Source organism: Nerophis lumbriciformis, linkage group LG07 (assembly GCF_033978685.3).
Source record: "Nerophis lumbriciformis linkage group LG07, RoL_Nlum_v2.1, whole genome shotgun sequence".
Lineage (NCBI taxonomy): Eukaryota > Metazoa > Chordata > Actinopteri > Syngnathiformes > Syngnathidae > Nerophis > Nerophis lumbriciformis.
In genome coordinates, this window is record NC_084554.2 from 34,752,347 (window position 1) to 34,765,157 (window position 12,811).

Genomic DNA, 12,811 nt, shown 5'->3' on the forward strand with positions numbered 1-12,811 from the left:
GGAGTGCTAATCAAGCATATTGTTAATAGTACATTTCAACATTTCAGTCAAGGAAGATTTTTTTTCAGCCTGCAACAGTCATTTTGATAGTAGGCTAATATAGCTATTATAGACACTTACGCCATGTGTTGCCTTCATTGTAACACTTATATACGGCTTTAAACAGAATTAAATACAACTACAATAAAATTATGACAAACAATTCACATATTTTTGCTCAACATATAAATAATATTATAGTTGATAAATATTAAATATTAGTATAATTGAACACATTTTTGTGCAGCTTTTATTCTGTCATGTGCTTTGATGAAAGACAACATTTGCATCCTTAAATATTGTACTTGCTTCCTATAGCACTTGTATGACTTGTGTGCACGCTTGTGTGATTGAACACACCCACCTGCCTATCTGTGCGCATGCACACACACACACACACACACACACACACACACACACACACACACACACACACACACACACACACACACACACACACACACACACACACACACACACACACACACACACACACACACACACACACACACACACACACGCGCACGCGCGCACGCGCACACACTTTGCCTTTTGTGAATACTAGACAGCAGATGGCAGGCCATTATCAGGCTGACAGAGCAGTCATCTGGCAGGCAGCATGAACCCCCACCATGGCACACACCCTCACTGCATACTTTTTGGCGGGAGAGTCCATGCTCATGAAGTAAGCATGCTAAATGAAGGCGACTGTTTGCAGCATATAGTAAAAGGTGGGTGTTAATAATCATTACTTTGTTGAAAAGGGTAGAGTCAGGGTCATGAGATATTATTGCTGGTTGTTTAATGATAAAAATAAGTTTCACTTTCACATATTTACATTGCAGAGTCACACAAGCTTTATAGTGACACAGACAATAACGAAGCCGCTTACAAAGCACATTATATACCGTGTTTTAATTTGAACCGTTTTTGATAAAGGGTGTTCAAAGTGAAGCCTGGGGAACATATGCATCTCAGGGTTAGTTTTTTTTACCGGCCCATGATATAGTCCAAAAATAAATAAGAACACAGCTCACATTACAATTATTAATAAATGCATTAAGCACCAAAGTGGCCTCTACATTTTAAAATGTTTACATTTTTGCTCATATTCACATAAATTATGATACATATATTATATAGGTCAATTTGTATACATTTTTATTGAAGAAATTGTTATAAATTGAAAAAAAATGTTTTGGTTATGATACATTTCTGCCCCAGATATTTCATGAAGTTAGAATAATTAGACCTTATGTATATTCAATTGTTGTATATTGATATATTTAATGGATTCTTTAAGAATAAAAATAAGTAAATTTTTCCTTCATGTTTTGAAATAAATAGGAGCTAATTTGGTGGATTTGTATTCAAAAATAAATATAAATTATGATATATGAATATATGATTTTAGATATATGTTTAATTTACAAAGTTTTATTCATTCCAAAAATATATGTGTTTGTGGGACATTTCCGTCCCAGATATTAAAGAAGTTAGAATTACTATATTTTTTTGTATTCAATTGTTATTTATCATTTCTTTATATTTAATGGAATCTTTAGATATTATTTTAAATAAATAATCACAAATTGTATTTTTTTTTTTTTTAAACATTTAGTATTGAATTTCTAATCAATTACATTTGCATAATTCAATTTTAAAAAATCGTATTTATTTTTCAGTGATGTTTCTTTTTTCCATACACATTGAGTTGGTCTGTCAAGACTTTTGTAATAAAGTTTCTGATTTGATGACTTTTTTTTTAACAGTTATTCCAAAATATATTCTGACAATATAAACAATTTTGTTAGACTTTTTGTACACATTTTGAATGAATATATTTTTTCTTATTTAATTGGTAAGAGTACATTTTGTTCCTGTCTATTTACTACTTACACTGGGTAGAAGAAGTAAATAAACATGTGTTCCTTTGTACTTACAACTTATACTGGGTCGAAGAAGTAAGTACACGTGTTCCTGTGTACTTACTAGTTTTACTGGGTAGAACCGAGAGGGTGTTGATTAGATTTGGCAGTGCTGCCACCTAGCTGCAGGCTTGTGTATCGTTCTAACACGAATACTAGAGTGCCGACACGAATAAAGAAATCTCCATTGCTGCTCATGACCACACAGTGGGCCCTGACCCACTGTTTGAGAAACAAAAGAATTGCGATTGCTTAAATGAAAGAAAAACAACTTCTGGTTCTGAAGCCACGCCCCCTTTGTAATGTCACAACATGGACGCCACGATACCTGGATGCTGAGAGAAGACATCCACTGGGCCCCCCTGCCCTGCCCACCACTTGAGTTAGTCCTCCTCAAAGGCCCCGTTGGTGGCCCCCTGGCATTCGCTCTTCCTGCGGCACCTGGACAAGATCCTGTGCAGCAGACCCGGGGAGGAGCGCTGCATCTGAGGATGGGGGCTCGCGTGTTGAAGCTGCGGGGAGTAGAAGGGCCTCTGCGACGGGGGCACGGCGGGGGCCTCGCTGCCATCCTGGCCGCCATCCAGGCTCACTTCCCCTGCGCCGCCGCCTCCTCGGCTCCCCCTCCTGAGCGCCTGCAGAATGTGTCCACTGGGGGACAAAAAGGAAAAAACAAACACAAAGGCTCTGTTTATTCCTCATGACCCAAATTCCACTGCTGTGTGTGTGTGTGTGTTAAAGAAGAGAAGGGGTCTTTGCCTTAATGAAACCTCACATGAACCCATTTTAATATCCACTTTCTTAATGAGATGCCATTGATTAGTGTGTGTGCAATCAGCATGCTTTGTCAACTAATGAGAGGGACCACCTGTTCGGGGTCTTGGGGCTGTGAGCGCTGGGCATGGGGGATGTGTGTGTTAGGGCGGGGCTGGGTTGTGACGGGGGGTGGAAGCGACAGCTGCCTGGTGCGATGGCGGAACATTACCTCGCACTGTTACGACGTACGCTCCCGTCATGTTCCGATGTTCTCAGAGATGAGCTCCTTCTGAGGCTTTTATCCTGCAGGGTACCAAAATATTAGGTACACCGCCATACAAAACTTACATCGAAAATGAGGCCTTTTTAAAGACAACGATGCTCATAACATAATATTTTTTATTGCAGTTAACAGTCGTTTGGCTGACAAATTGTGCTACTTGACATTGTCAACATTTTGAAACAGAGCAGCTCTACTAGACCTGTAAAGTGTAAACGCCACAACAAAAATAAACAAATGTTATTTGCCTCCCATAAGGTAGTTTAAAATTGGAGAACTGTTTTGTTTAATTGAATATGTCTTGCAGCAAAAATGACTCTCAACCATACAATTTTAATTGACTTTAATGCAATTTAAATTTATACAGATTAATGTTTTACATTTTGTGGCATTAGAGTCAAACTTAAAAAAAAAAAATTGTAAACTTGTACAAAAATGAAACAAAAAAAACATTCCTACAATTTTAATGTTTATTTATTTTTAATTTTTTTTAGATTTACATATTTTTTTCTTTTATCGCAAGTTCTTACTATTGGCAAATAAAAATAAAGAATTTACTTAATTTTTTTGTGTATATTTTAATTTTATTTTACTTTATCATAGAGAATAATAGTTTTACTATAATGTACTATATGTACTATGATGTCATGGAGCAAAATTAAAGGTAACTGAAGAAAAAAAAAGGTTAATTATAATTTGGTATTTTAAAATAAACATTTTTACTGATTTTTTGTGTGAATTTTTAATTTATTTTATTATATCGCACATCTTCAGATTGAATAATAGTTTTATTCTGGTGTATATTCGGTGCAGCGAAAAAGAAAGATAATGAAATAAAAAGTTTAAAAAACTAATTAGTTCTTATTAGTAGCATTTTAAAATAAACGTCCTTTATTTTAATTTATCCACGGATTGAATAATAGTTTTACTATAGTGTGTATTCATTGGAGCGAAAATGATAGGTAATAAAATGAAAAAATTATAAAATACTTGCTTGATATACATACATTAATAGCATATTAAAATGTTTTTAGGCAAACATTTTTGTGTGTATTTTTTTAATTTTGCTTTAGCCCACGTTTTCAGATTAAACAATAGTTTTATAGTGTACGTTAACTAGTGCCAAAATGAAAGGTACTTAAAAAATAAAAAACACTACGGTAATTGTTTGATTCTTATTAATAACACTTAAAAATGAAACAGGTTTACAATTTTTTTTGTATGTATTTTGTATTGTATTTAACTTTATTACACATCTTCAGACTGAAAAATAGTTTTACAAAGGCGTACATACAATAGAGGCATTAGGGCCACAATGAAAGGGAATATATGGTGAAAAAATGTTGTTGAATAAGTAGAAGAAATATGTTTTGGGCATGAGAAAAACATCTAATTTCCTTTATTTAATATTTCAATTACATTTAATGGGAAATAATTTAGGAACATTTAAATTAATTTAATGTAATGCACTGTTAAATGATGACAAACTAGAAAAAATTATGGTAAAGACAAGAGAAAACTTTGGTGTTTTTTTCTCTCCAGTGTAGCCCAATAATAGCAGTAAACTCTCCACTTGCATATATTATAGGGCTTATATATTTGTATTATTGAAGCGCAGCCAAAGTAAGATTACGTCTATTCTTCCAAAATAATTCATAATATTGCCGAGCGCATGGTGAGCTCTCAGCCAACCCACCTGGCCCAGCTCCATGACACAGGAAGCGGGGAAGTAGCCCTGCTGGCCGTCCTGCAGACGTCCGAACCAGCGCCCCTCCTCGTGCTGGGACAGAACCACCATGACGTCACCAGCAGCCAGCTCCAACTCATCTGGCCAGTGAGGATTGTAGCTGTGTACCACCACCATCTAGCGGACAGAAGGCGAATTACACCATACAGAACGTGTTATTAAAAGTGCATTTTACTGTATTAGGATCATAATTGATTACTTTCGCATTGCTGTGTGTAGTAAAGAGCGATCTACAAGTCAGATGCAGTGAATGGAGAGGATTATGAGTCAAGGAGATTAACCTCTACACAGTGAAATAGAAACCCTAAATCCATGGGCTTTTAAATCCTAAAAATTGCCTCATGGAATTAGAATAATCAGAAAAAGGTAGCACAAAATACATTTTTTTTAAAAAGGACAAAAACTTGCCTTCTCAGCTTGTGCTGTGTATCGACTTATGCCTGTTCATCATGCAGGTGAGTCAGCAAAAAACAAAAACAGCCATTATTTAAAAATGCCCACTGGGTGCAGATGCACTGCATGACGGTGATGCTGCACACTCACCTTGTGGCGCAAGGACAGTGGTGAACACTTCAAAGTGCTCGTTGCTGTGCATGTAGATACGCTGCATCTTCACGGAGCTCTCACATCCACACTGGGCTTGGCGCTCTGGATGCACCGCTTTAAAAATAAATGCTAATCCACTGCAGCAACACACCGACTGGAGCTGGCAAGCAGGTCACACTGCAGCAACACACACACACACACACCCGCACGCACGCGGCAAATAATATTCCCTGGAGGAAAAAAGTGGTTTTGTTACGCTGTTGCCATCATAAAAACCTTGAAAGAGAAGTTATAAAGTACTCACCCTGCATGGCTTTCATGAAACCCGAAAGAGGGAACAGGAAGGGCCACATTGTTAATGAAATATTTCCATTGAAGTATGTACTTTTTGGGATAAAACTGAAAGAAAGCAAAACTACTCACCTGATACCTGACAGAAATGTAATGGAGGAAACGAGAAGGCTTTGCAGGGCAATACTGTCATCTAGTGGCGTCATATGGGTACCAATAGTTTAAGCTAGCACCTGCTTGATACGGGATGCAATAAAAGTAAAATGTATCCAAACTGGACACTTTTCTTACTAAATGTATTTCTTTCCATTTTGACAGGAAAAAAATAAATGTAATGCATGCAATTTCATGTTGTTTAAAATTAAATATTTAATGTTGCAAAAAATACATTCAAAACATTTATTTCACCTAAATATCTGTTTGACTTGTGATTTTCATTTATTCATCAAATTGTACACTGTAAAAATGACAATATTTTTTATGATAAAATTCCAGGAACTGATTTTTTTTTACCATAGGAAAAACCATGGTAACGTTTTTCTATTTACAGTAATGCGCCATAAAAACAACCACCGTAGATTTTTCAGTTAAAAAATGGCAGCCCATTTGCCATATGTTTGCTGTAAATAAAGTAGTGGTGCTGTTTTCCATTTACAGTAAAATGCTGTAAAAAACACTGTAAATTTGTAAGATCTAAGCCGCCAATTTTGTACCGTAAAAAAAGTGCGACCATTTTCCCCTTTAAAGTAATAAGCTGTCAAAACCACCATAAATTCTACAGCAAAATTTCGGCGACTGAGCCGCCATTTTTTTTTTACATTGTACGTTAAAAAAATATAATCAAAACACATAAGCGATTGTGTAATATCATTCACTGTTGCAAATGGCCATATAAGGGCAGCCACAACTGTGATGTGGCCCTCAATGAAAACAAGTTTAACACCCTGCTCTATGTGCTTGTTTAGGGCCACAAAAACTCGGGAGCCACATGATTAGAAAGACTTTTTAAGTCACTTTAGATGCGCACTGTTTACATTTTGATAACTAGGGATATTTGGAGTCTGATTTTAAAGAGGAATTTATTGAATCTAGCCTGTTTACAGTAGCATCAGTTGTTGTGTAATAAAAAACACAATAAAGTCAAAGTAGACTGCCAAACAAACACAAACAATGCATGACAGTTGTCATTATTAACCTAGTTATCGTCTAGTTTTAGTCCTCAAGCCCCCGCTCCCTGGTCTCCGTCACAAGCTATATAAACAAATATATAAATATACTGTACAAAGTAGCTGTTCTGACTCCAGCAGCATGTCCTTAGAGGAGACGAGGCCAAAGGTTTACATAAGTAAAAGTCAGCGCTAAGCCTCTTAGATAACTGATCTGATTGGGAGCACTTCTTGGTAGAACGTGCTGCTCCGTCTTCAAGAATGGTTGCAAGGACATTCATACAGGTGATGCATTTACATGAGTTTATGGTCAATTAGATGTTATTTTTTAACTTAATGTTATTTTGCTGTATTCATTGCCACTAAAGTAATGTCAGCCCACCAGAACAAAAAAACAACAACTTTAGAAGCAGCTGTTAAGTGTGATGTACAGCAGTTCTACTTCAGACAATTAAAAAAAAAATCAATCAAAACTGAGCCGGATTATTCATAAAAAAGGTTGATTTTATCTAAAAATAGAGCATTAATTTGTTCTCAAAAAGGTGTATCTAATTGTATGTATACTTTATTAGCAGAATGCTAACATCAGGGTCTCTGCAGGTTTCAACATGAATTTTAAGTACCGTATAGGAATTAATTTACTGCTCTTTCACATTGGAAAACAACATGGTTAAACTAACTAAATACACCAGGAGCTTGTCTAGTGTAAACTAATTGAAAAAAATATTAGCAAACATTCTAACAGCCAATTTTCAGATTTGCCATAGAAGTGTTTTCTTGCAAAAGGGGCAGTGTGCTTCATATCAAGTGTTTTCGTGTAACATAAACAACAGCAATGGTAGAGGAAAGCACAACAATATATTGTATGTGATTGGACAGTTAGCATCTCTGCTAAAGCTAAATGGTTAACTTTGGTAATGTTTTTTCCGGCTGTCAGAATTGAGCAAACCGATAAAAATATCTACAGTACTACTGTATCTGCACAAAGTTGTGGAAAACGGTGTGTGCAGACAGAGTGAATGGCTAAAAAGAAGGAAGGCCATTATGGCTTGCAGGCCTCTAACAGAATTTGGATGTGAATAATGTACCGTAGATAACATTCAAATGTGCTCATTTTGTATCTGGGTGTATGGATACATTTTGACCTGTTTTTTGTGACATTTTTGAAAACATATTGCTAATATAGTTTTTATTTTTTAGCATGACAAGATGACATTGGCAAATCTCCATTGCTTTCCTCACCCCACAATAAAACGAGTGGAAACACTAAACAGGCAACTGCTGTACAAACTTGGAGAAAAGATTAAGCATGAGAAGCTGACCTGAAATTATTGGAACATTATCGGAAATAATGTGAGATAATTATGTTTTTTTTTAATAGTTTTACTGCCGAGTACACTACTACCACAGAGAAATGAGTGTGTGCTTACTGTATGTAATAGTATGATTTCACTACTAAACATCTCATATTGATCTCAATTGGTGCCACTTAACCCACATAAAACTCCTTTGGGGGGTTACGTTTATTTTTGTTAAGTTGTGCAAGTGTTTGTGGTGTTTCAGCATCTTTTGACACGGACTAATCCCGGATTTTTGACTTTTACATTGTCATTCCATTCACTTTCACCGCCATGTTTACAAACGCTTCCCTCCTCCATGGCTGCACATGTGCGTACTAAGCACTTTATACGTTTCCATCCACCGGCTTCAACCATGAATGTATCAATAAAAATTGATCGTTCAGGAGACACAAATTGTTGATCTTTTACTTACTGATCTTATGCAAGTCATTTGGCTTTACTGTGGGCTTTTGTTAAGTTTTATTTGCTGCTATGCTAACTAAGCTGTCACAGTTAGTTCCGCTCTGTAGTTACGTTTTTGCGTCCTCAAAAAGCGAAACATTTCAAAGCGAGACTGAAGTTTATGCATGTTTTAAATAAAAGTAACATCAATAGATTAAGACCTTTAAAAGTCGTATTAAAGACCTTTTATGAGATCCTAGAAGAATTATAGACATTTTAAGGTCTTAAATTCAAATTATTAGATTCAATACTTTTTTAGACTTTTTCCTGTATTCAGTAAAGGAGTGCAAATTACCCTCCCTGGTGATACATTTCATTTTTAATGGAGTAAGTCCTCAACTAATTAAATTATTATTTTGGGGAAAATAAGAATTATTATTAAAACGTTTGTTGGGGACGGTGTGGAGCGGGTTGGGAGAATGGCCATGCCAGCAACCTGGTTCGATCCCCAGCAAGTTGGAAAGTAAACGTACTTTACAATTTCAAGTAAAACTGTAAATAAAAATCAGTATAAAGTATACATGCTAGTGTTTTTTAAATTTTGTAGTTGTATTTGAAGGTCATCTAATACATTTATTGCAGTGTTTTTCAACCTTTTTTGAGCCTAGGCACATTTTTTGCGTTGAAAAAAATCTGGAGGCACACCACCAGCAGAAATTATTGAAAAAACGAAACTCAGTTGACAGTAAAAAGTCGTCGTTGCAATTGTTGGATATGACTTTAAACCATAACCAACCATGCATCAATATACCGGTAGCTCTTGTCTCAAAGTAGGTGTACTGTCACAACCTGTCACATCACACCGTCACTTATTTTGAGTTTTTTGCTGTTTTCCTGTGGGTGTTTTAGTTCTTGTCTTGCGCTCCTATTTTGGTGGCCTTTTCCTTCTTTTGGTATTTCCCTGTAGCAGTTTCATGTCTTCCTTTGAGCGATATTTCCCGCATCTACTTTAAGCAATCAAGAATATTTCAGTTGTTTTTATCCTTCTTTGTGGGGACATTGTTGATTGTCATGTCATGTTCGGATGTACATTGCGGACGCTGTCTTTGCTCTACAGTAAGTCTTTGCTGTCGTCCAGCGTTCTGTTTTTGTATACTTTGTAGCCAGTTCAGTTTTAGTTTCGTTCTGCATTGCCTTCCCTAAGCTTCAATGCCTTTTCTAAGGGGCACTCATCTTTTGTTTATTTTTGGTTTAACCAATAGATACCTTTTTCCGACATCCATCCATCCATTTTCTACCGCTTATTCTCTTCGGGGTCGCGGGGGGCGCTGGAGCCTATCTCAGCTACAATCGGGCGGAAGGCGGGGTACACCCTGGACAAGTCGCCACCTCATCGCAGGGCCAACACAGATGGACAGACAACATTCACACTCACATTCACACACTAGGGCCAATTTAGTGTTGTCAATCAACCTATCCCCTGGTGCATGTCTTTGGAGGTGGGAGGAAGCCGGAGTACCCGGAGGGAACCCACGCAGTCACGGGGAGAACATGCAAACTCCATACAGAAAGATCCTGAGGCCGGGATTGAATTTACGACTACTCAGGACCTTCGTATTGTGAGGCAGACGCACTAACCCCTCTTCCACCGTGCTGCCCCTTTTTTCCGACATCTACAACGCAATTAGCTACCCCCTACTGATATGGAAGAGTATTACACTATCAATCTGCTGAGCTCTAGACAGCACCGACACAACATCGCGTCCGTTGTGTCCTTGAGCAAGACACTTCACCCTAGCTCCTGATGGGTTGTGGTTAGCGCCTTGCATGCCAGCTCCCGCCATCAGTGTGTGAATGGGTGAATGTGGAAATAGCGTCAAAGCGCTTTGAGTACCAAGACACTTCACCCTTGAAAGCAGAAAAGCGCTTTACAAGTATAACCCATTTACCATTTACATGTTTGCAAAGCAACACTGCCATCTAGTGGCGTGTTGACGTTTATTTACCTATTTTACAACGTTTTAGTCATATTTTCAAAAATGTTGGAAAATTCTGTTAATACTTGAATTAATCAAAAAGTCTTGAAAGATGCTTAGAAAAGGTTTATTTCCTGTAGTCGTGTATGTTTCATTATAGTAATAATAATACAGATGCAGGCTTGTTGGTGATGATTTAACGGTCAGAGTTTCAGAGTCAGTTGATGTGAATGTTATTAAAGTAACACACCTTTCAACGCCTCCCAGGTTTGGACTTTCCTCCTGGAGATTTGCCTCTGCCAACACTTCCCTTGCCTTTGCCTTTTCCTTTGCCCTTTCCTTTGCCTGCCATGCTGTCCCTCGGCCCCTTCCTGCCTGCCTTCTTTTTGTTGCTCTTGTTCTTGCTTTTGACAGCAGAAGCTTCCTGGTCCTCCTCTCTCATCTGCATGTTGACCGCCTTGGTGATGTCCATCTTGGGCTTCTTGCCGTCAATCACCTTAAGGAGCTCCAGCTGCTTCTGCCTCTCGCTGGACAAGTCCCCGATGAGCGGGTCGAACTTCCTCTTCACGCCGGCGGCCCTGGCAGGTTTCTCCTTAGGAAGCCTGTCCTGGAACCTCCCCACGGAGGCGGTGGAAGTCAGGGCCACGCTCGCCGCTTTGGCCAGCTCGTCTTTGGACTGCTTGGCCACGGGCGTCAAGCCCACGCCGGGGAGGGTCAACTTCTGCGCCCTGGCGATGTTCTTCAGACGCTTGAACTCGTTCTTAGCCACGCGCTCCTTCTTGGCGTACACGCGCTTGGCGAACTGGTCCTCGTTGGGGTCGGAGTTCACGGGCACCTCGATGAGCCAGTCCTTGGTGTCGTCGTTAGCCCGCTGGTAGCCCCAGCGACGCCGCCACTCTTTGGCCGTTTCGTCCCACACCAAGTTGGTCTTCTTCTTCTTCTGGATGCCTTTCAGCTTGGCGAACTGCTCCCATTTAGTCGGAGCCCTGGGCTTAGGCGGAGGCTTCTCCCGGGGCAGGGCGGTCGTCGGCGGGGGTAGTTGAGCCACGATGGCCTCCTGGACCCTCTGCGTGGGCAGCTTCCATATCTCGTTAATGAGCAGCTGCGTGTTGTCGCGGGCCAGCGAGCGGAGGAATTCTTCCTTCCTCTGCTCTTTAAAGTCGCGCCGCTCGATGCGGTTCTTGTCGGCGGCGAGCAAGTTGCCCACGTCAAAGTCCAGCTCGAGCCCCTTGTGGACGGTTATGCTCCGGAGCTTCTCCGCCTCGTCCTGCTCCGCCTGGGCTAGCAACTCGTCGACGTTACACGTCGCCATGTTGGAGTGAATGTGCCCTGTTTCCGGTATACACACGCACGTGAACGAAAAGACACGTGCAAAGAAAACGCAGTAGCGCCACATCACTTCCGGGTTAGAGTTGAGTTTTTGCAATTGCGCCGAAATAACACTAGAGGGAGACATTTCCCCATTGTTGTTTATTGTATGACCTCGTAGAATAGTTCAAAACAACAAATGCTCGGATGTTAATGCAATAAATGTATTAAATAAAAAATAAAAACACTCTAACATGTATACTTTATACTGATTTGCATTTGCAGTTTTACTTGAAATTGTAAAGACAAGTTGATTTAAAAAAAAAAAAATCGTTTTGTTTTTTTCATGTTATATATCCATCCATCCATTTCCTACCGCTTGTCCCTTTCGGAGTCGCGGGGTATTCGGGGGGAAGGCGGAGTACACCCTGGACAAGTCGCCACCTCCTCACAGGGCCAACACAGATAGACAGACTACATTCACACACTAGGGCCAATTTAGTGTTGCCAATCAACCTATCCCCATGTTATATTTCATATGTTGAAAATGGCCCTGCGATGAGGTGGCGACTTGTCCAGGGTGTACCCCTCCTTCCGCCCGATTGTAGCTGAGATAGGCTCCAGCGCCCCCCGCGACCCCAAAGGGAATAAGCGGTAGAAAATGGATGGATGGATGGATGATGAAAATGAAAGTTCTACTACGTGAGTTGTGTGGTCTTCTGTGTTTTTAAATGTGTATTTCTATTTATTGGTTTAATGAATTTTACCCTTTAAAATCGTTTTTAATCATATGTATTTTTATATTGTTTTTATATTTATTTATTTTGTTTTTATTCAGTCATTGGTGGAGCTAAGAATAGTATTTGAATGTAGTTTTTAATATTTTTATGCAGCACTTTGGAAACATGTTTGCTGTTTAAATGTGCTATATAAATAAAGTGGATTTGATTGGATTGAAAGTACGTTTACTTTCCAACTTTATTAACTTGCAATAGACAAAAACAGTAATATTCCAAACATTTTTTTAACCCTCGG

At 38.9% G+C, this 12,811-nt stretch overlaps 2 protein-coding genes across 2 annotated transcripts; both read right to left on the reverse strand.

The window, feature by feature from the left end:
• Positions 1–826: 826 nt before the first annotated feature.
• On the reverse strand, positions 827–5,971 carry LOC133609616 (uncharacterized). The gene is made up of 5 exons (XM_061965380.2): positions 5,291–5,971; positions 5,156–5,187; positions 4,697–4,864; positions 2,950–3,023; positions 827–2,615 (listed from the first exon to the last, which is right to left on the reverse strand). The coding sequence occupies exons 1-5, from the start codon at positions 5,355–5,357 to the stop codon at positions 2,351–2,353; spliced, it is 606 nt and encodes a 201-aa protein (XP_061821364.1). The 5' UTR covers positions 5,358–5,971; the 3' UTR covers positions 827–2,350.
• Positions 5,972–10,579: 4,608 nt separating this feature from the next.
• On the reverse strand, positions 10,580–11,840 carry rrs1 (ribosome biogenesis regulator 1 homolog). Its single transcript, XM_061964739.2, has one exon. The coding sequence runs from the start codon at positions 11,778–11,780 to the stop codon at positions 10,722–10,724; it is 1,059 nt and encodes a 352-aa protein (XP_061820723.1). The 5' UTR covers positions 11,781–11,840; the 3' UTR covers positions 10,580–10,721.
• Positions 11,841–12,811: the final 971 nt, after the last annotated feature.

What these genes read in the sequence shown, in the direction of transcription:
- rrs1 (XM_061964739.2), bottom strand. Translation starts at nt 11,780, where the DNA reads ATGGCGACGTGTAACGTCGACGAGTTGCTAGCCCAGGCGGAGCAGGAC.
- LOC133609616 (XM_061965380.2), bottom strand. Translation starts at nt 5,357, where the DNA reads ATGCAGCGTATCTACATGCACAGCAACGAGCACTTTGAAGTGTTCACC. An exon ending in CACTGTCCTTGCGCCACAAG is followed by an intron (nt 5,188 to 5,290) that starts GTGAGTGTGCAG and finishes CATGATGAACAG; the next exon opens with GCATAAGTCGATACACAGCA. An exon ending in GTACGTCGTAACAGTGCGAG is followed by an intron (nt 2,616 to 2,949) that starts GTAATGTTCCGC and finishes TTTGTCCCCCAG; the next exon opens with TGGACACATTCTGCAGGCGC.